Consider the following 20,848-nt stretch of genomic DNA (forward strand, 5'->3'; position numbering starts at 1 on the left):
AAGACTAAAAGAAGAGAATCAACAAGAAGAATGATCTAGAATAGAAAATGGAATGATAGGATCAAAATTGGCAAAAGCAGGTAGCACTGACAGCCTTATAGCTGCTTTCTCCTTCAACCATTATTATATCAATTGTAGTTCTCTAGACATCTAATGGCATGCATCCATTTAATGGATGAATAAACAAAAACTTTTCTTCTTTTTTTTTGTAAGTTACATTCAGTCCTCCTTCCCTACATGCCAATTCTTTCTGCATTCACCTTCTTTCCCTTCTGTCTGCTTCCTCTAGCCTACAATCTATTGTCTGCTTACATTTCACACAAACATCGCTCTCACACACACACAACATCCCCACATCGCAGTTCTCTCCAACTCAGTCCCTTACGACCTTAAGTCTTATGACACTCCCCAGCCAGCACAGCTATGTGGGGCCCAGATGGGTTAGACCAGATGAACTGAACACTGCTCAGTGTTCACACTACAGGCTGTTAAATGTAACACAGAAACATGCTGGAGTTAATGAGATAATTAGGTGATAACAAGCAGAATCGCTGAAGGACAGAGGAACAACAAGAACTACAACTTCAGCCACAGCCTTAGATGAAATCAACTGAAGATAAAAGACATTAAATATCTGATCAGTCACCATCCGCTCTCGGGTCCAAAAGGCACATCCAAGGAATCCCACCTTCTGACACCTTCTGAACAGTTCCCAAATGAACGATATAGACTTGATGTCACTTCCTGTTGTTGCTGCCGCGCTGTTTGAGCTAGAGCTCCGTCGAGCTGATTCCTATTTGCTTGTTTTTGTCTCTTAAAATCAAACTTATAACCTATCACTCTTTCTTTTTCAGCGGGGGAACACATCCCCAACATTATTTTATATAAAAAAAACTCGGATTACCTTGATATCGCTAGTTTTATCCGACTTCCCGAACATTCGCTATTAGCTTTAGCCCGTTCGCAATAGCGGCGTGGTCACTCTAGCGTCTCTACTTTTCTCTCACTATATTATTGTTCGTCTGTTCTAATGGCGAGTGTATCGGATGTTTCTCTACCTTTGTGTGCAGGTGAGGACACGTTTGAGCTGTATGCGGTGCAGTTGGAGCTGGAGGCCGCGGAGCGACAGATTCAGACCCTTCTCGAGAAGCAGGCCGAGCTACGCGAGCAGCAGACAGCGCTGGAATCGTCCCGTGCTGACGCTCACCAGTCCTCGGTAAGTTTACAGCGCGATATTAACACTCCTGCTTCCCCTACGCCGTGTGTTTCTCTGCACAGGGCCAGAGCACCCAGAACGCGTTCATCCCAGCCCTCGTTCACTCCGGCGCCGTCACACCAGGGACCTTGGGTTCTTCAGCAGCGGAAGGCGCGAGCCAGGCTTCGGACCAGGACCTCTCCTCCTCCGCCGCCCCCGATCTTCGAGGTCTCGACACGGAACCGCTTCTCCCCGCTTCGCGAGGCGGAACGTCACGCCATGGTCATCGGAGACTCCATCGTCCGCCACGTCCACGCTACCACAGCTAAAGGTAAGGTGCGCAGTCACTGTTTTCCTGGTGCTCGTGTTCTCGATGTCGCTGCGCAGGTTCCCACGATCCTCAACGGTGCTGAGACCATCGGAGCTGTAGTGCTGCACGCGGGGGTGAACGACACCAGGCTGCGGCAGACGGAGGTGCTGAAGCAGGACTTCAGGAGCCTGATCGAGACGGTACGAGCCACATCGCCCGCGACGAGGATCATCGTGTCCGGACCGCTTCCGACGTACCGACGAGGACATGAAAGGTTCAGTAGATTATTTGCTTTAAATGAATGGTTGATGTCTTGGTGTAATGAACAGAAGCTGCTCTTTATAAATAATTGGAATCTTTTCTGGGAGCGTCCTAGGCTCTTCCGTGCTGATGGCCTGCACCCCAGCAGAATCGGAGCTGATCTTCTGTCGGAGAACATCTCCAAGATGCTTCGCACCGAATGACTAGTGAGTCAAACCTCAAATCACAGTCTGTGTTCTGCCCACTTCATTGATAGAAATGTGAGTGTAATACAGTCTATAGAAACTGTCTATTCCCCGAATAGTGAGGTTTTTAAGAAGGATGTACTGTTACTCCATCCTCGACAGTTAAAGACCTGGGTGTTATATTAGACAGCAACTTATCCTTTGAAAATCATATTTCATATGTTACAAAAACAGCCTTCTTCCACCACAGAAACATTGCTAAGATACGGAATATATTATCTATTACTGATGCAGAAAAGTTAGTTCATGCTTTCATGACATCTCGACTAGAATACCGTAATGCATTATTAGCTGGTTGTCCTGCTTCCTCAATAAACAAGCTACAATTAGTACAAAATGCAGCTGCTAGAGTTCTTACCAGGTCAAGAAAATATGATCATATAACACCAATCTTATCATCTCTACACTGGTTACCCATTAAGTTCCGTATCGATTATAAAGTATTGCTAATGACCTATAAGGCTCTAAATGGTTTAGCTCCTGTGTACTTAACCGATCTTCTATCGCCCTACAATCCTTCACGCTCTTTAAGATCACAAAACTCTGGGCTTCTGGTTGTACCTAGGATAGCTAAGTCCACTAAAGGAGGGAGAGTGTTTTCACATTTGGCTCCGAAACTCTGGAATAGCCTTCCTGATAATGTTCGGGGCTCAGACTCACTCACCCAGTTTAAATCTAGATTAAAGACGCATCTCTTTAGCCAAGCATTCACATAATGCATCTCATATCAGATCAATTGCACATGACTATCTTTGCTTAAAGTTATGAACAGCAGCTACGCTAATTATTCTCCATTTGCTTTTCTGTTTTGCCTCGGGACACCCGTCCCGAGGTGACTAGAGAGGACATCAGCCTCAGTTTGGATCCAGCCTCTTAAGAAGACCTCAGATGACCAACACCTATGAAGAGACGGCGCCAACTCCTGCAAGGACTTCAGAAGACGCAATCATCTGGATCAACATGCACATTGCCCAATTTCTATATATCCTAATTATTGTTAATGTAATTCATTTTTCAGGAGCTCATTGCTTCTACCTTCAGTTAAACTGCTAACAGTGATTGTAAATTAATTGCCTAAATTATTACATTATTTGCTAACTGCATTCTTTAAATTGTAATGTTGACATGCATTCTCTGTAAAGCTGCTTTGAAACGATATGTATCGTGAAAAGCGCTATACAAATAAATGTGAATTGAATTGAATTGAAAGATTATCATGACAGAATATGCTAACACTAATTGTTGTGGCAAAAAATTCAACCCGACTCTACTGCTAAGAGACAAACACGTCCAATTGTCTTTAAAGGATTATTTCTTGCAAGAAAGGTCAAACAGTCAACAGAAACACAAGTAGCTGCAGAGTGTAAGACAAAGAACGAAAGCTTCCCCTCACTTTTATATCTCTAACCTCCAAGGCTGAAGCCTCTGTCCTTTTACCATATTAGGAACATCTCTTAGCGGCTGTAACTTTCCACACATTGTTAGCACAGACATGTTTTTAACATACATCTTGCATGTTCCCATACCATATCTTGCTCTTTCTATTTCTAACATCAATGTTAAACACTATGTTAAACATTACCACTTAAGCCAACATCATACCATTTTCCATAAGCATTATATTTCATAAGAATACAGGTAAAAATCATATGACCTAAACCTAGGTGTAAAAAGGATCTTAAGGAAAAGCCCTTAGAGGAACCAAAACTTAAGTGCAGTCAGTATAAGGAGCATCCCGGAGCAATAAAGGGAGCACTATGTGTTATATGTGAGGAATGCAGAATAAAGTATCCCAAGCTAGAGGTAATAATGACTCAAAGAACAGGAAATCCGAAGGATAACCGTGAGTGTGTATGGACAGGCTTGAAATGGATAAAATGCGAGGAATGCATTAGTGATATGGAAAAAGGAGAATTGCTGGTGATAGGAAGGCATAGGGTGTGGGCATGGCAAAAAGCTCGTGGTTTAGTTAGCAGTAGTTGGAACACAACAAGTGTGGGCCTAGATAATGACAATTATCTAAGACAGCTAAGCAACAGCAGTATTGATTATTCCTGGACGTCAAGATGCCGTGCAGGAATAGAGGAAGTTCAAAGCAAACGGTTGCTAGTGGATCCAGGGAGTCTGGGCCATGAACTAGAGGACCTGAAAATGTGCTTTGATGACAACGGACGACCAGTGAAACCAAAGAAAGGGAAAGGAATTATCTGGTCAATTGTAACCATTGATGGTGATGGAGAACAAATAATGTCACCAAGAGTTGATTTCCCCAGGCGAGGCGAATGTGATGAGGAAAATGGTAATATGAGATGCCAGTTTGGACAAATTGACGAAGAACGTTGGCCGAACAAAATAATACAGAAAGTTACCAGGGTGGGATGTGTGCTGATAGACTTCTGGCAGGAGGGAAGCCCTCAGAAAAAGAATGCTGGTGCAAAGCAAAAACCTATAATGGAAGGTGAAACAGAAGATCTACCGGCACGCAGATTTACTTTGGAAATTACAGTGATTGTGAATTTGACCACAACATCAGAACCTGAAGTACTCGCCTGCGCCGTTGAAATGGAACCGGCTCTGGAATAACGTTGCAGGGTTATTCTTGAGTCAGGAATTTCCATTTTAAATTAAGGGGATGGAGGGGGGCCCCGGAAAACTCCCATTAATTGTTCTGTTTTTATTTTTCAGGAATTATGAAATTGGATGATGGAGAAAAACGTGATGACTGGACAAGAAAAATGAAGAAATGGAAGGAACCATGCCTGCCCAAACCTGTATTACTGGCAATTTTGATAATAGGGACCATAGTCCTAGCAGGAATTTGGCCCTTAGTTGATTTTGCTACACAATTGATAGCAGTAGACCAAATTTACACACATGAAGTCACAAATTGTACTATAGTAAATATAAAAATACAAAATTGCAAAAATCTACTTTACAAGAATGTAGCAAATGTTCAGAGATATTAAATACCTTCAAAGTTGGAAATGATACAATGGTAAAATGTAGATTGAGAAAGGAAATGTTTAATATTACTCAAATAAGAAAAATATGGATTTGGCATAAGAAAAGCAGTATAGAATATGTAGGTCCTGGAGAAAAACATGGATGCTATCAAATGCATCAAGAGCAAGTAAAAACAGACAAAGAATATCAACTCGACCCAACACAAGTAAGCATAACAACCAAAGAGACAGCAATAAAAATAAACTAATGACAAACCTTCCAAATCCTGTATTAGTTTTTGAAGGGGAATGTCGTAAATATTTTACAAAAAATAAATGTATGACGCCCCAACAAAACTAAAAGACCCTTTTCCATGGATAAATTGGCATAGTAAGACCAACAGAACAGCAAAAGTGATTATCAGGCCTGCAATGTATTCTGGCCAAAAGAAAACCTTATACCTAATAAGTGTGAGCACAACAAAATACTGGGAGAAATGCCCAGAGCAAAAGATACACAAATGTACAGGAGAACAGTATAATTGGGAATTGCATAGTATATGGCGGAAAAAGGCCTTAGATGGTTATTTTCAGATTATAAAAGATCAAAATTGCAAAACTATGACTAGATATGAAGAATATTTCATCAAAGGTCGAGGAGAATATCAAGTAACTCCTTGTCCATGTAATGAAACGAGTCAAAAATGGATTTGTGGAGATGATTATAGAGCCAGAGCAGGATTATCCTGGGAAAAGGAAAAAGAAAGTAAACACTCAGGAAAGAGCTTTAGAAAGAAACCGGAAGACAGAAGAGAACAAAAAGAGCCCTGCATATATTTATATAGAGAGATATACAGGCATCTAGTGGCTACAAATTGGTATTACAGATAGTTTACCTTTACTTCTGATCTTTCTTTTTTTTTTTTAAACATTTTTATTATTATTATTATTATTAAACATACAGGGGATACATGAAATAGATTTAAATCAATACAAAAAAGCGTAATGTTGGGCTTACATTCAGTAACTTTACATTCATGCAGATGAAATAGGCCACAGATAGTTAGCAATTTTAACACATTGTCCATCTCCTTTGACCCTGTTTCCCACATTAAAAACAGAACATTAATTATTTCAAAAATAAAAAGTTTGCTATAAGCAGAGAAAATAAGCCCGGCTACTTCTTTCCAAAAATCATTTACATAATCACATTCAGAAAATAAATGTGGTATTGTTTCAAGATTAGAATTACAGAATGTGCATTGTGAAGAAATGTCCAACTTAAATTTAGAAAGAAAAGAGTTACATGGATAGTAATTATGAAGAATTTTATAGTAAAGTTCATTCATCTTGTTAGGTAACAAACATGTATTGATACCAGACCATACATTAATAGTAGAAAGATAAGGATAATTTATTTTCCATTTAAAAAAAGCTTTTGGGTGACAGCTGAACTTCTTAATAAGGATTCTTCTCATCCAAAAATTGTTACACTTCACGTTACAGAGCTCCAGACCTCCAATTGACAATTTGGGTACTTCACATTTTGATACTCTGTAACTACGATATGCCCTAACTAGATATAACAGTTTGGGTGAGATAGATTTAATAACCCAATCATACATTTTAGATGAGGTATCCAGTTCAAAAATTGCTGTAAATTCAGAATAGGAATAGAAGTTGCCATCCCTTTTTAACAAATCTAAAATAAAAGTTACACCTTTTAAACAAATAGATTTTTTCCCACGCAGCACATTCTGATTATTCCATATGATACTTCTATGGGGGGAAAGTTGTGGCAGAAGGCAAGCTTACAGGCTTCCGAGGCTTGCTTATGAAAACTGGCAAGCTTGATTGGGAGTTTGCTGACCTTTACTTCTGGTCGTTCACACATCATTGCAGTTTTTAAACAAAAACAAACCTGTGCAAAAAGATTTAAAAAGCCCACACTTTATTCATAAACTGACAGCCTATAATAATGAAAGCGCCGCTCTAGTAACATTTTACATTGTTTTCTAGAAATTGGTGTTTTGTTTTTGTCTTTTGCTGCCCATCATGTCCACAACTCCTTGGCAGAAGACATACTGACTGCGTCCGAAACCATCTACTTGTCTACTATATAGTAGGGGAAAAGCAGTAGGCGAGTGAATAAGTATGTCTGAAACCTCAGTAACCATTAAAGGATTAGTTCACTTTTAAATAAACTTTTGCTGATAATTTACTCACCCCCACGTCATCCAAGATGTCCATGACTTTCTTTCTTCAGTTGAAAAGAAATGAAGGTTTTTGATGAAAACATTCCAGGATTTTTCTCCATATAGTGGACTTCAATGGGCACCAAAGGGTTCAAGGTCCAAATGACAGTTTCAGTGCAGATTCAAAGAGCTTTAAACGATATCTAGCAAAACGATTGGTCATTTAAAAGAAAAAAAATAAAAGTTTTATAAGGACAAATGCTCGCCTTGCTCTGTTCTGCGATGCGTGTTCGTGACGTCACATAATGCACAATTACGTTGAAAAGGTCACGCTTGACTAAGCCAAACGCTGTTTATTTTGTTTTGTTGTGTGTGTGTGTGTGTGTGTGTTTGCAGACACCCATCGGTTACATCACGTCAGCGGTCTGGCCTGGCTCGACGCCAACACGCTCGTCACGACGTCTCACGACGCCTGCGTCAAACAGTGGACTCTGAAGATCTAAGCGCTGGAACAGAGACGGCCGTCTCACTCTCGCTGTCTTTCTGTCGCTCTTCCTCTATTCTTCTGTCTGTTGATCACTGCTGCTCTCGGTTTGGTCTCGTTTCTCCAGCAGGTCAGGGTGGAAGCCCGTTTACACCACAGAATCATGCGTTTGGAAATCAGAGTTATGACTCAAAAAGATGAAATTATACTTAGCAGAAACAAGTGACTTATAGGGTTAGTTCACCCAAAAATGAAAATTCTGTCATTAATGACTCACCCTCATGTCGTTCCACACCCGTAAGACCTTCGTTTATCTTCAGAACACAAATTAAGATATTTTAGTTAAAATCCGATGGCTCAGTGAGGCCTCCATAGGCAACAATGACATTTCCTCTCTCAAGATCCATTAATGTACTAAAAACATATTTAAATCAGTTCATGTGAGTACAGTGGTTCAATATTAATATTATAAAGCCACGAGAATATTTTTGGAGCGCCAAACGTAACAAAATAACGACTTATTTAGTGATGGCCGACTTCAAAACACTGCTTCAGGAAGATTGGGTTGTGGGTTGAAACACACTGACAGGAGTAATTACATGATCAGAATAAATGAGTATTGACTATAATCAAACTGGATAAACTCTAGCAACAGTGATGAACTTCACAACAGCAGCTTGAGTGTTGCTGATGATCAAACTCCTGGAGTAGTTCAGATAAAATAAGATAAAGTAATTCTAAATGAAGTTTAAGTTTGCTTCTGTAAGACTAATTTGTCAAAAATCCCAATTTAAGGTACCAGATCTTAAGGCATGAGATTATTCCAAGTTCTGTCACGAAACTCTAGATGGCGCAGGTCTCTGGATCTTTAACTCATTTGGTAGCGATCACATCATTATCTTCACAGCACAGCTGATTGGTTGCTGTTGTATCTGCGGCCAATGAGCTGCGGCTCAACATCCAAATATTCAAATGGGTCGTGTTGCTGTTAGCAGTCTTCAGAAAACATCTGAAATAACATCTAAGATAAGTGCTCACTCTTTTTAGACGTTCACTGATGTGATTTACAGTCAACTTCAGACAACTTCACACTTTTTTAATGCTTTGTATTTGTGTATTTTGAGGGGTGGGGTTTGTTTTTTGTTTGTTTTGCTTTTCATATTTAAGTTTTGGGTTAATTTCAAGCACTCATTTGTTCTCGTGTGTGTGGATAAAGCAACAGAAACTCCTAATATACCAACATCAAGAACCATGAAGAATCTCATTGTTTTAAATCAGCTTTCAGTGATACTGTCATACTTTTTTTGAAATGCACACCAAATAAGACTAAAAACCTTTGAATTAATTTGTATTGATAATATTGAATTTTAGTGTGATGGTATTATGACCCTGAAAAATGAGTATTTAGCTTTCTGTGTATTTTGCTCTTGGTGGTTTGCTTTCTCCTATCGCTATCAATATTTTATTTTAGATAATTTCCCATTGTTGTAATTTAGTACAATTTCCAATTTGTTTTTTACCATTTTATATATTTTTGTGTATCTGTGTGTGTGTTTATATAAGATGCTTGTTTGTGTTTTTATTGTGACCTTTTAACATTCTGTCAAGGGTCTGCAGATGAAAAATAGCCTTTTTGACTAATTCTGCCACATTTACAGCCGTGTCTTTTATTGTGCATTGCCCCTGTAAACAAATACACTAAAGTAAATGTAATGATGGGACAGTGCATGCAGTATAATGTACAGATGAGACCAAAGACGTCACCAAAAAACCTCTCCAAAGCATTCGTTGTGGTTAAAGTTGACTTTATTTCATAATTGATTTCATCATAAACACAGAGGCCAAATGAAATGTGTGGTTGAGTGCAGTACAACAGCCACAGTCACAATGTGCTTTAAAGATTGACATTAAAATCATGCATTAGAAACAGATATGCTTATAGTTATAGCCATATAGATCTAATGATGAGAAAACTGAAGAAGATCCTGTGATGGCAGCATGATTCTGGGATTTTACTTGTAGGCTATGTACATTTTCATACCATCGTTGCCCTCATTCAGACTGTTCTCGATAAAGTTGATACCAGCTTTCTGATACTCAATCCAGGCCTCGGGGTTGAACAGCTGAGCCATGGCCTGGATCGATTGATCTCCCTCTGTCTTGTACCATAGGTAGATAACATTTCTACCGGTTCCTGTATTGAGATTAACACTGATCTTTTCATAGCCTTCGATCTGAAGCTTTATTTCGTCCTCGTGGGAGGTGGATATGTTGAGATGAGTGAGAGCCTTGCTTTTAACGGTTGTGCGGCGATACCAAAGCATGACGAAGTTTCCAGGAGCGCCCCGATTGGTGTCTTCACCCACACGAGTGTAGCCCTCATCAAACATCTGACTGTCATTAGTGTACTCAACAGTTGCTGCGATCTCTTGTATGTAGCTGGTCTTCGCTCTCTTCACCCACAGGTAGATGATGGTTTTTGATGCATTACGGTTCAGATCACAGCCCAGTCTCTCCCAGCCACCTTTCATAAGAACAGGTTCTTCTTTGGCGACTTTGGTTACCTTGAGGTCCACAATAGGAATGTCATATTCGGTGCTGCCGTAGAAGTACCAGAGGAAGATGTGATCTCCACAAGCTCCTGCATTCAGATCCCTGTTGATCACCTCATACCCAGCATCAGTCAGACCGGGTTTCATCGCTGCATTGAATGAGAACTCGATCCTGGTCACTGGTCTGTTGCCAGACTCTTTCTTGTACCAAAGAAAGATCTGGTTTCCACCAGCAGCTTCATTGAGGTTAACATTGATGAACTTATAACCCTGAGCTCCGAGTATTTGCTCTTCTTCCCTAGTGGTGGAGATATTGAGCTTGGTTATTGGCTGTGCATTTGCCATTTTGTTTTCTTCTGTATTTGTGGTGCTGAAGAAAGAAGGTCAAAATTCTGAGAAAAAAAAAAACACACACAAAAACTACAGTTAATTATTGCTTTTGTAATATGATCAGGAATTTATATCAATTCTGTAGTTATCACTTTATTTATAAGTCTGACATGCATATAATTGTATTTCTTGGCTCACCAATCTTTTTTATGAAATAACATGTTTTTAGATAAGAACTTCAAATTTATTAATGCAATGGCAGTTTTTATTTTATTTTATTTACTTTTTTTTTAATTTTTTTTTTTACAATTTTTCAAATTTATTATACTTTCATACTCATAAGTCTTTTCTTACTTTTAAAAATAATTGTTTAAATTATAATTATTATATTTGTATAATTCTAATTGTTAAACGGTTGTTTTTCTCCAGATGAATAAATCATCACCTCACCAGAAGATGTTGTAGAAGACGCTGCTGTTTCACTGACGAGAGCAGAAGAGATCTTTGAAGAACCTTCACAGGGCTCTCGCTTATATAGTCCTCTCAGCTGCTCCACCCAACACAAACCGGTTAGTTGTTCAGTCATTAAAATATAGTGTAAATGTACCGATTAAGCCCACGTACCCTTCAAACCCACTTTCAACTTTGAATTCAAATGAAAAAGGAGAAAATCATATATTATGCTGCTCATTATTTTAACAAATCCAGTGATCTGTTTCTTCCTTGACATTTTTATTGTATACCTATCACATTTGTGAATGTCGAGTTAGCCCCACTCATGTTCATGCTGTCTCACAAAGATACCCAAAAACTTTGGTCTTTCGGATCCTTCAGAAATCAACACATTTCTGAAATTTTAAGCCATTTTTTTTTTTTTTGGCAAGCAAGTAATGTCAAATAAGAGATAAATGAATTGTGAACGAACAAATAGTACTTTAACATTTTATATCATTTTCCTTTAGATGGAAAGAAGTTAATCTCAAGGTCAAACCATTAGCCTTACTGAAAGATAGACTGCCAAAGAATTAAGCATGTGAACTACAAACACTAAATGTTTTGTGATTCATTTTACATTCATTTACAAACAAATACATCAAATTGTTTTGTAGAGCAAATTATTTTCATAAATGTACTTTTTTTTATAAAGATGGGCTTATATGGTACAGTGCCACAAAACACACGCAAACTAGAGCTGAACTCGAATGAAAAAAAAACACACACTGAAAATTACTATGATGCTTAGTCTACATTATATTCAAGCTCCATGCATATCTTACATTTTTAAGGGAAAACATTGTCTTTTTTCTCCATTACTCACTGTGGAACAATTTAAGCCAACTTTATGTGTTTCAAAGAGGAATCCATCTGATTACAAACTGATCAATTTTCTAAATGAAAGTGTTTAATTATAACAAATATTTGTGTGCTTTTACCTTATTAACCTTAATTTACAACTATATTTAGACATTAATCGTGTGGTAGTACTCGAGACCAGTCTTAAGAAGCAAGTGGCAAAAAACTTAGGAGTTGTCTTTGATTCTGATTTTAATTTTAAAGCTCATGTACGTAATATTACCAAAACAGCATTTTATCATCTCAAGAACATTGCTTAGGTAAGATCATTTCTCTCTCTGAGCAACACAGAAAAATGAATGCTAGCACACTTGACTACTGTAATGCCCTTCTTACTGGTCTACCAAAGAACACAATTAACCAATTACAATTAATCCAAAACACTGCTGCTCGAATATTGACAAAAGCCAAAAAGAGATCATATTACACCAGTATTAAAGTCATTACACTGGTTACCTGTTAGTTTTCGTATTGATTTTAAAAATCTTTTATTAGTTTATAAGGCATTGCACGGACTTGCTCCAGACTATCTTTCAAATATGATTAGAGTATATGAACTGAGAAGGACTCTTAGATCTTCTGATTCTTTTCTTCTAAAGGTACCTCATAGTAGAACTAAAAAGTTTGGTGATGCTACTTTTAGCTGTTATGCTCCTCACCTCTGGAACAACCTTCCAGAGAACATAAGATGTGCTGAAAACATTAATAGTTTTAAATCTAAATTAAAAACGTATCTTTTTAGTCTGGCCTTCCTGTAAAATCTTATAAAACCTTTTTATATTTTGTGTTTTGCTTTGTTTTTAATGTTGTATTTTATTTTTCATAATTTGATTTTTATAAATTCTATTCTTATGTATCTCAATGGGTCTATTTTACTTTTTAATTGTTATTTACTTCATTTAATTTTATTAATTGCTTATTGGTTCTTTGTCAAGCACTTTGAATTGCATTAACTTGTTTAGAAAAGTGCTATATAAATGAAATTTGCTTGCTTAAGAGCATTTTTTGAAGGTCTTGGTCTCACTAAAAGCACTCACTAAATTGCCGTTTCATTGTCTGATTTCTTTGTTCATATCAGTTTGATTGGATGTAAAACTTCCTGCTTCAAATGCAATCAATAACTTATTTCTAATTTCATTTATTATGTTACTGTTGTGCTGGGTGAGAAATCAAGAAGGGATTGTGTCAAAAAAGTCACCAAAATTAATACAAATGGCCACAAAATTCAAGATGTGATTGCAAAAAAGTACTTGTATAAGATCTCTATATTATAATATATGCTATAATTAAGCAATATCAAAAGAAAGAGGGCTGTTTTTACAAATATGAGCACAATTGCAAGCGTGTTATTGATTTTTTTTTTTATAAATGTTCAGTAAACAACATTTTATTTTTAAAACATTAATCTCAACATTATTTATGCATTTGTAATTGTACCAATTCAGATGCAACTTCTGTTCCACCTCTGCAGTGTAAAGATGAATTCTGTTGTTAGTGATTTCAATTGATTGGTAACAGACCTATATAAACTCTTATTATTCTAATTTTAATTATTGATTAAAAATAAGACATTTCTCAGGTAGTAAATGTGGATCTTTCAGATGAATTTGAGGAGTGCTTGTCTGGTCTCGGCTTGGTCTCGATTAAGGTGGTCTTGACTACAACACTAGATATTAATTCAGTTGTGTCCTAAAGTTCCTTAACTCGGGAGCCAAGCTGAGTTAAGGCTACACTAGGAGACCCCGTAAGCCCAGAGTATGGAGCCCCAGCTCAGCTCGACTCCTGAGTTATGCCCGGTCAAGCTTCCAGCTACAACTCCAGAGACAAGCTGACTCAAGGCTCCAGACCACCGGCCACTAACATCTACCCATCCCACCCAGGGCTCTAATCAAATATTAGTAAAAGGAATTTTTTTAAAAAGTTGCCTGTCACTGAATAAATAAATTGATATTTTACTTCTTTAAAATCGTCTCGGGTTACGGATGTAACCCTGGTTCCCTGAGTAAGGGAACGAGACTCTGCGTGAAACGCATTGGGAACCTTCTGCGTGATATCGTCATTGAAGCACTCCTGTATCCAACCAATCGTGTAACGAGACGTCAGAGACGGGTGACGTCACGGACCAGGAAACTATAAAGCATGCCCGGATGCAGAGAACACTAGCTTCTGTGGAAAATCTGAAGCAAGCACTCGCAAGCATGCAGGGGTACGGCAAGAGACGCAGCGTCTCGTTCCCTTACTCAGGGAACCAGGGTTACATCCGTAACCCGAGACGTTCCCTTTCGTGGGAACTATCGACGCTGCGTGAAACGCATTGGGAACGCAATCCCAAATGTGCCGTACTTCAAATGCTTGTTCATGTTAGCTCGAAAGTACGGAGGACCCTGGAGTGGGGCCCACATCAAGGTTATAATATCTGATAAATGTATGCTGGCTTGACCATCCAGCTGCATCACAAACGTCACTCATAGAGACGCCAGACATCAAAGCTTTCGATGCCGCCATACCCCTTGTGGAATGAGCGCGGACGTTAAAAGGAGAGGACTGTCCGACCGCTTTATATGCAAGTGAGATGGCCTCAACCACCCACTTGCTCATCCTCTGCTTGGACGCCGGTCCACCTTTATTAGGAGAACCGTAACAGACAAACAGTTGCTCTGTTTACGCCACAGGGCAGCTCTGTGGACGTATGCATCCAAAGCCCTTACTGGGCAGAGCAGATTCAGTTTTTCCTGATCCGAAGACATAAATGGAGGAGGATGAAAAGCTTGAAGCACAATAGGACCCGGGACATTGGTGGGGACCTTAGGCACATAGCCGAGTCTAGCATGAAGAAATGCTCTCACCATTCCAGGAGCGAACTCCAGATATGAGGGGGCCACTGAAAGGGCCTGAAGATCTCCAATTCTTTTCAGAGACGTAATAGCAAGTAAAAATATCGTCTTTAGAGTCAGGAACTTTAAAGACACCTCCTCCAGTGGTTCAAAGGGAGCCTCAGCTAACCCAAGTAGAACCACTGATAAGTCCCAGACCGGGGTCCTTGTGCGCACTGGAGGCCTCAGCCTCAGTGTACCACGGAGGAAGCGTGACACAAGGGGGTCTCGACCGACCGAGGAATCCCCCCCAACATGATAGGCTGATATAGCCGCAACATAAACCTTGAAGGTTGAATAGGATAAGCCCTCCGAGAATTTTTCTTGGAGAAAAGATAGCACAAAGCTAATAGGAGCACGGACAGGGTCCGTTTCATGTTGTCTACACCAGGTAGAAAATAAATTCCACTTATAAGAGTAAAGCTTCCTCGTGGAGGGAGCCCTGGAGCTAAGTAGGGTCTCAACAACCTCAGATGAGAGACCAGCCTCTATGAACCTGTCCCCCTCAGAGGCCAGGCCCATAGTTTCCATAGTTCTGGGCGGGGATGTATTATCGCGCCGCCCGCCTGAGATAGAAGATCCCGTCTCAAGGGGAGCTCCATCGGAGCGCCGTCTATCATGGACACCAAGTCCGAGAACCATATTCGGGTCGGCCAGTATGGGGCCACCAGTATCAGGCTGACCCCTTCCTGCCGTACTTTCTCCAGGACTCGTGGGAGCAGAGCGAACGGGGGAAATGCGTACAGACGTAGCCTCGGCCACGTCTGTACCATGGCATCCAGACCCAGGGGTGCTGGATGCGTGAGGGAGTACCAGAGCGGACACTGGGTTGACTCTCCCGAAGCAAACAGGTCTACTTGTGCCTGACCAAAGTTTTTCCAAATGAGATCCACCACTTCTGGATGGAGTCTCCACTCCCCGGGCCTCGGCCCCTGCCTCGACAGGGCGTCTGCCCCCACATTCTGACTCCCGGGGATATAGGCTGCCTTCAACGAAAGCAGTTTCCCCTGAGACCACAGGAGGATCCGACGGGCCAAGTAATTTAGTTGGCGAGACCGTAGACCCCCCTGATGGTTTATATAAGAGACCACTGACATATTGTCTGTGCGGACCAGCACATGATGGTCTCTCAGGTCTGGGAGAAAGTGTTTTAGTGCTAGAAACACCGCCATCATCTCCAGCCGATTTATATGCCAAGAGAGTTGATGGTCCTCCCAAAGACCCTGAGCTGAGCGACCGCTCATGATCGCTCCCCAGCCCGTGAGGGAAGCGTCTGTCGTAAGCATTGCGCGACGACCAGAGGCTCCCAACGCGGGACCCTTGGATAGGAACCAGGGGTCTTTCCACACGGCTAGAGCACGAAGGCATCGCCGTGTGACTTTGATCATTCGAAAAGGGTTCCCCCTCGGGGAAAACCCCCTGGTCCTGAGCCACCACTGTAGGGGTCTCATATGCAGGAGGCCAAAAGGAATTATGTTGGACGCAGCTGCCATTAGACCCAACAGTTTCTGAAACTGTTTCACAGTGAGATACTGGCCTAACTTCACCCCTTTTACGGCTGACAGAACAGAGCTCACACGGGCAGGAGTCAGACGTGCCCGCATTGTTGTGGATTCCCACATAACACCTAGATAATTGGTGGTCTGAGCCGGTATCAGCACACTCTTCTTGGCATTGAGCCTCAGCCCAAGCCTTTTCATGTGAGACAGAACAACATCTCGATGTTGAACTGCTTGTTGCTCTGAGCGAGCTAGAATCAACCAATCGTCGATGTAATTCAGTATGCGAATGCCCTGGAGTCTCAAAGGAGCCAGGGCTGCATCCACGCACTTCGTGAATGTGCGGGGTGATAATGATAGGCCAAACGGAAGAACCTTGTACTGGTAAGCTTCGCCCCCGAAAGCAAACCTGAGGAACTTCCAATGAGAAGGATGGATGGACACATGAAAGTATGCATCTTTCAAGTCTATCGTCACAAACCAGTCCTCGGACCTGATTTGGGGAATGATCTGTTTGAGTGTAAGCATCTTGAATTTCAGTTTTTGTACAGACCGATTTAACACCCGTAAATCTATGATAGGACGAAGTCCCCCATCCTTCTTTGGAACTATGAAGTAGCAGCTGTAAAAGCCTGACAGCTTGCTGGGAGGAGGAACCCTTTCTATAGCTCCTTTTTGCAAAAGTGTCATAACTTCCTGTTCCATAACCAGAGACTGCTCGGGGGTCACCACTGTGGGAAGGACCCCATTGAACCTGGGCGGGCGAGACCCGAACTGGATTCTGTACCCCTTTTCTATCATGAGCAGCACCCAATTTGATATATTCGGTAGAGTTTTCCATTCTTCCAGAAAATCTACTAAGGCAACCAGTCTCTCGAGACTGGCCTCTGGTGTTTTTTGAGCACTTGGCTCGGCGCTCTGAAACGGCGTGCCGGCAGAAGTCAGCCGAATCAAGTGCAGGCCAACCCTCCTCAGAGGATTGGTGGGGACCCGACGCACACTGGATGGTGAAGATAGCGTGGTCCCCGGAGGGCGCTGGATGGAAGCGGGGGCCAGGTGTTTCAACACCACGCTTCCTCCAGACGGGGGCCGACCTCCTGGGTCCTGATCCACAGATATCAGGACCGCTTTTTAGAAGCCTTCCGCGCCACAATAACAGCCCGCAGGTCTGTCTTGGGCTGAGAAGGCTTCTGTGCAGCCCGCCCCTGTCCCCAGAATCTACGTGGGGGAGCACGGGCGGCCACACTAATTTTTTGCTGCGCTCTGTGGTGCGCTGAGGAGCTCGTTGCGGGCCGAGACTGCTCCCGCTCAACAGTCTCGGCGGGGATTTTAGACCGGCGGGGGAGGAACCTCTGAAACGCCGCAGATTGTTTCTTGGTCTCCTGGAACCTCTCGACGACAGTTGTGACTGTGTCGCCGAAGAGGCCCACAGGAGACAGCGGCGCATCCATAAGGGCAGCTTTGTCTCTGTCCCTTATGTCAGAGAGGTTCAGCCACAAGTGCCTCTCCGTGGCCACCAGGGCTGCCATAGAACGGCCCACTTCTTTAGCCGTCTCCTTAGTGGCACGGAGAGCCAGGTCTGTCGCCATGCGCAGTTCCTGGATGCACTCGAATGTGGCCTCCCCGCTGGTATCAATTTCCCCCAGCAGGTCAGCCTGATAAGCCTGCAGCAGCGCCATAGTATGGAGACACGCTGCTGCCTGACCTGCCGCCGCATAAGCCTTGCCCACCAAGTTAGATTTAGTTTTAAGGGGCTTGGTGGGCAGCGTCGGTGCTTTTAGGGACGATGCCGATGCAGGCGAGAGATAGCCCGCGAGCGTCTCTTCTACCCGGGGCATCGCCGCATAACCATGCTGTTTCAGCCCCACGATGTTACTGTAGATCGAGGTCTGGTGGCTGAAAACCCGATGTTGAACGGGTCTGTTCCAAGATCTAGACACCTCAGTGTGTAGATCTGGAAAAAATGGTAAGCACCGACGTGGGGGTAGTGACCGCGCGGGGAGAAAGCGTTCATCAAGCTTGCTTTTTGGTCTAACGTCTCCCCGCTCTGCTTCTGGCCAGCTGATATTCAATTTGGCTACAGCTCTGGTCACTACCTCCAAGAGCTCCTCATGTGCGGGGGAAGAGGATGGCGGTTCCTCTTCCCCTGCTTCGACGCTCATCACATCAACCTCCTCAGATGAAGATAGATGAAGCGCCGATGTCTCTCCCCGCGGGGAAGAAACCGCTGAGCGTGCTTCCACCACGGCAGGAGAGACACTGGGTCTGGCGGCTGAAGGGAGAGATAGGGCGGGGCCCGTCTCAACCCCCGCCGCCAGATCCATCTGTGAACCCCACGAATGGAGTCTTCGCTCTGCCTCGGCAGCAGCGGGACCCGATCCGCGGGGAACACCAACCGAGGCACCCTCCTTATTATCAAAGAGTGCCCGGCGAGATCTCAACACTCTCAGGGTGAGCTTCTCACAGTGCACGCAGACAGCCCCCTCGAGAGCTGCCTGCACGTGCTCAACCCCTAGGCAAACGACACACATATCGTGTGTATCCCCGTCAGGAATATAGCGAGTGCAGGGAAAAGCACACTTCCTGAATCGCTTGCCTTCATCCGCCATTTTATATATATATATATATATATATATTGTGTCTAGTGTGTGTATATGTATGTAGTGTTGTGAAACTCTTGTCCTCGGACAAAGAGGGGAGACAAACAAACACTAAATAGGACGCACAAACAGCGATCACAAATATACACACGAGTGTTGCTGAAAACTCTTGTCCTCAGACAAAGAGTGAAACCACAATATTGGGTAGACAGACAAACACTAAATAAGACACACGGGATAACATGGAGCGCTTGCTGAAGATAGCAGAAGCTAGTGTTCTCTGCATCCGGGCATGCTTTATAGTTTCCTGGTCCGTGACGTCACCCGTCTCTGACGTCTCGTTACACGATTGGTTGGATACAGGAGTGCTTCAATGACGATATCACGCAGAAGGTTCCCAATGCGTTTCACGCAGCGTCGATAGTTCCCACGAAAGGGAACAGTAGATTTTTATATATTGTGAATCAATCTTGATGTGTGCTTATTTGGCACACATGCAGGCTTACAGTAAATGGTGCCAAAGGGCCAATTATGTGGAAGAGGATGAGTAAGCAGATATACTGGCAAAGGAGTCATTAAAGGTGTGGTATATGAAGAAATGTGTGCGTGGAAAGATCAACAGGTACAACATTGACAGCTGATCAGTTCATCATTCCCCTTTATTCTGACATGTGCTGACATGTGTTACATTCACGTTTAGAGATTTTAACATTCACGATCATACAAATGATGTGTTAGGGGCTGCGTTTACAGATTTACTAAACTTTGGGGTCAAGCAAATCATCACTAGACCCACTCATCATTTTAATCATACACTAGATTTAATTATTTTCACATGGAATCAATCCTACCGATATAGAAATTCTACCGCAAAGCAATGATGTCACTGATCACTGCCTTGTAACGTGCGTACTGCGGATATTTGCCATATTGCACCACATTATCGACTAAGAGGAACAATTCTCCCGACAACTATAGATAAATTCACAAATAACCTGCCTGATCTGTCTCAGCTGCTCAGTGTACCCAAACACACAAATGAACTTGAGGAAATGACTAGTATGAGCACCATTTTCTCCAGTACATTAGAAACTGTTGCACCCATTAGATTAAAAATGGTTAGAGAGAAAAATACTACACCATGGTAAAACAGTATTACTCACGGTATCAAAAGAGAAACTCCTAATCTAGAACACAAATGGAGACAAACTCGTTTAGAGGTCTTCAGAAGCGCGTGGAAAGACAGCTCGTCCCGTTATAGAAAGACTCTAAAAGCAGCCAGAGCCGAGCATCTCCGCAAACTCATAGAAAATAACCAAAACAATCCAAGGTTCTTGTTTAGTACAGTGGCTAGATTAACAAATAAACAGACATCACCAGAACAAAACATTTCATTACAATTTAATTTAGTAGTGATGACTTTATGAATTTCTTTACTGAGAAAATCAAAAGCATCAGAAATACAATTGTAAATGTACAACCTTTGACAGAGTTTTGTGATTCAGCCTCAATTATCGCCCCTCAAGAACAGTTGCAGTGCTTTACAACTATAGGACAGGAAGAGCTAAATAAACTTATCACTGCGTCTAAACCAACAACATGTTTATTAGATCCAATACCCACTAAACTACTGAAAGAACTGTTACCTGTAGCAGAAGAGTCTCTTCTCAATATTATCAACTCGTCTTTATCTCTGGGTCACGTCCCATGACCGTTCAAGCTAGCAGTTATTAAGCCTCTCATTAAGAAACCACAATTAGATCCAAATGTATTGGCAAATTACAGACCCATTTCAAATCTTCCATTTATGTCTAAAATACTAGAAAAAGTGGTGTCGGTCCAATTGTGCTCCTTCTTGCAAAAAAACGCTATCTATGAAAAATTTCAGTCAGGATTCAGATCTCATCATAGCACAGAAACTGCGCTCGTTAAAATTACAAACGACTTACTTCTAGCTTCTGACCAGGGCTGTGTCTCAATACTAGTGTTACTTGATCTCAGTGCTGCGT

General features: G+C 41.9%; 2 protein-coding genes across 3 annotated transcripts; one reads left to right on the forward strand and one right to left on the reverse strand.

Moving 5' to 3' along the window:
- The first annotated feature begins 557 nt into the window (after window positions 1-557).
- Window positions 558-2,207, forward strand: LOC125267388. The gene is made up of 2 exons (XM_048188964.1): window positions 558-1,779; window positions 1,882-2,207. Exons 1-2 carry the CDS (start codon window positions 1,031-1,033, stop codon window positions 1,967-1,969), a joined length of 837 nt encoding a protein of 278 aa, XP_048044921.1. The 5' UTR covers window positions 558-1,030; the 3' UTR covers window positions 1,970-2,207.
- A 7,213-nt stretch (window positions 2,208-9,420) lies between these two features.
- On the reverse strand, window positions 9,421-11,603 carry LOC125267389. Of its 2 annotated transcripts, none has more exons than XM_048188965.1 (2): window positions 10,965-11,603; window positions 9,421-10,576 (listed from the first exon to the last, which is right to left on the reverse strand). In XM_048188965.1, exon 2 carries the CDS (start codon window positions 10,527-10,529, stop codon window positions 9,645-9,647), a length of 885 nt encoding a protein of 294 aa, XP_048044922.1. In that variant the 5' UTR covers window positions 10,530-10,576; window positions 10,965-11,603; the 3' UTR covers window positions 9,421-9,644. The 2 variants fall into 2 exon arrangements, with proteins under 2 accessions (XP_048044922.1, XP_048044924.1); XM_048188967.1 differs by having other exon boundaries at window positions 10,960-11,603.
- Between the last annotated feature and the right edge of the window lie 9,245 nt (window positions 11,604-20,848).

Source organism: Megalobrama amblycephala, linkage group LG4 (genome assembly GCF_018812025.1).
Source record: "Megalobrama amblycephala isolate DHTTF-2021 linkage group LG4, ASM1881202v1, whole genome shotgun sequence".
Classification (NCBI taxonomy): Eukaryota; Metazoa; Chordata; class Actinopteri; order Cypriniformes; family Xenocyprididae; genus Megalobrama; species Megalobrama amblycephala.

Bases quoted from the DNA above. Each gene is read 5' to 3' on its own strand.
- LOC125267389 (XM_048188965.1), bottom strand. From the start codon at position 10,529: ATGGCAAATGCACAGCCAATAACCAAGCTCAATATCTCCACCACTAGG.
- LOC125267388 (XM_048188964.1), top strand. From the start codon at position 1,031: ATGGCGAGTGTATCGGATGTTTCTCTACCTTTGTGTGCAGGTGAGGAC. The intron at 1,780-1,881 runs GTTCAGTAGATT...GGAGCGTCCTAG, and splicing joins TACCGACGAGGACATGAAAG to GCTCTTCCGTGCTGATGGCC.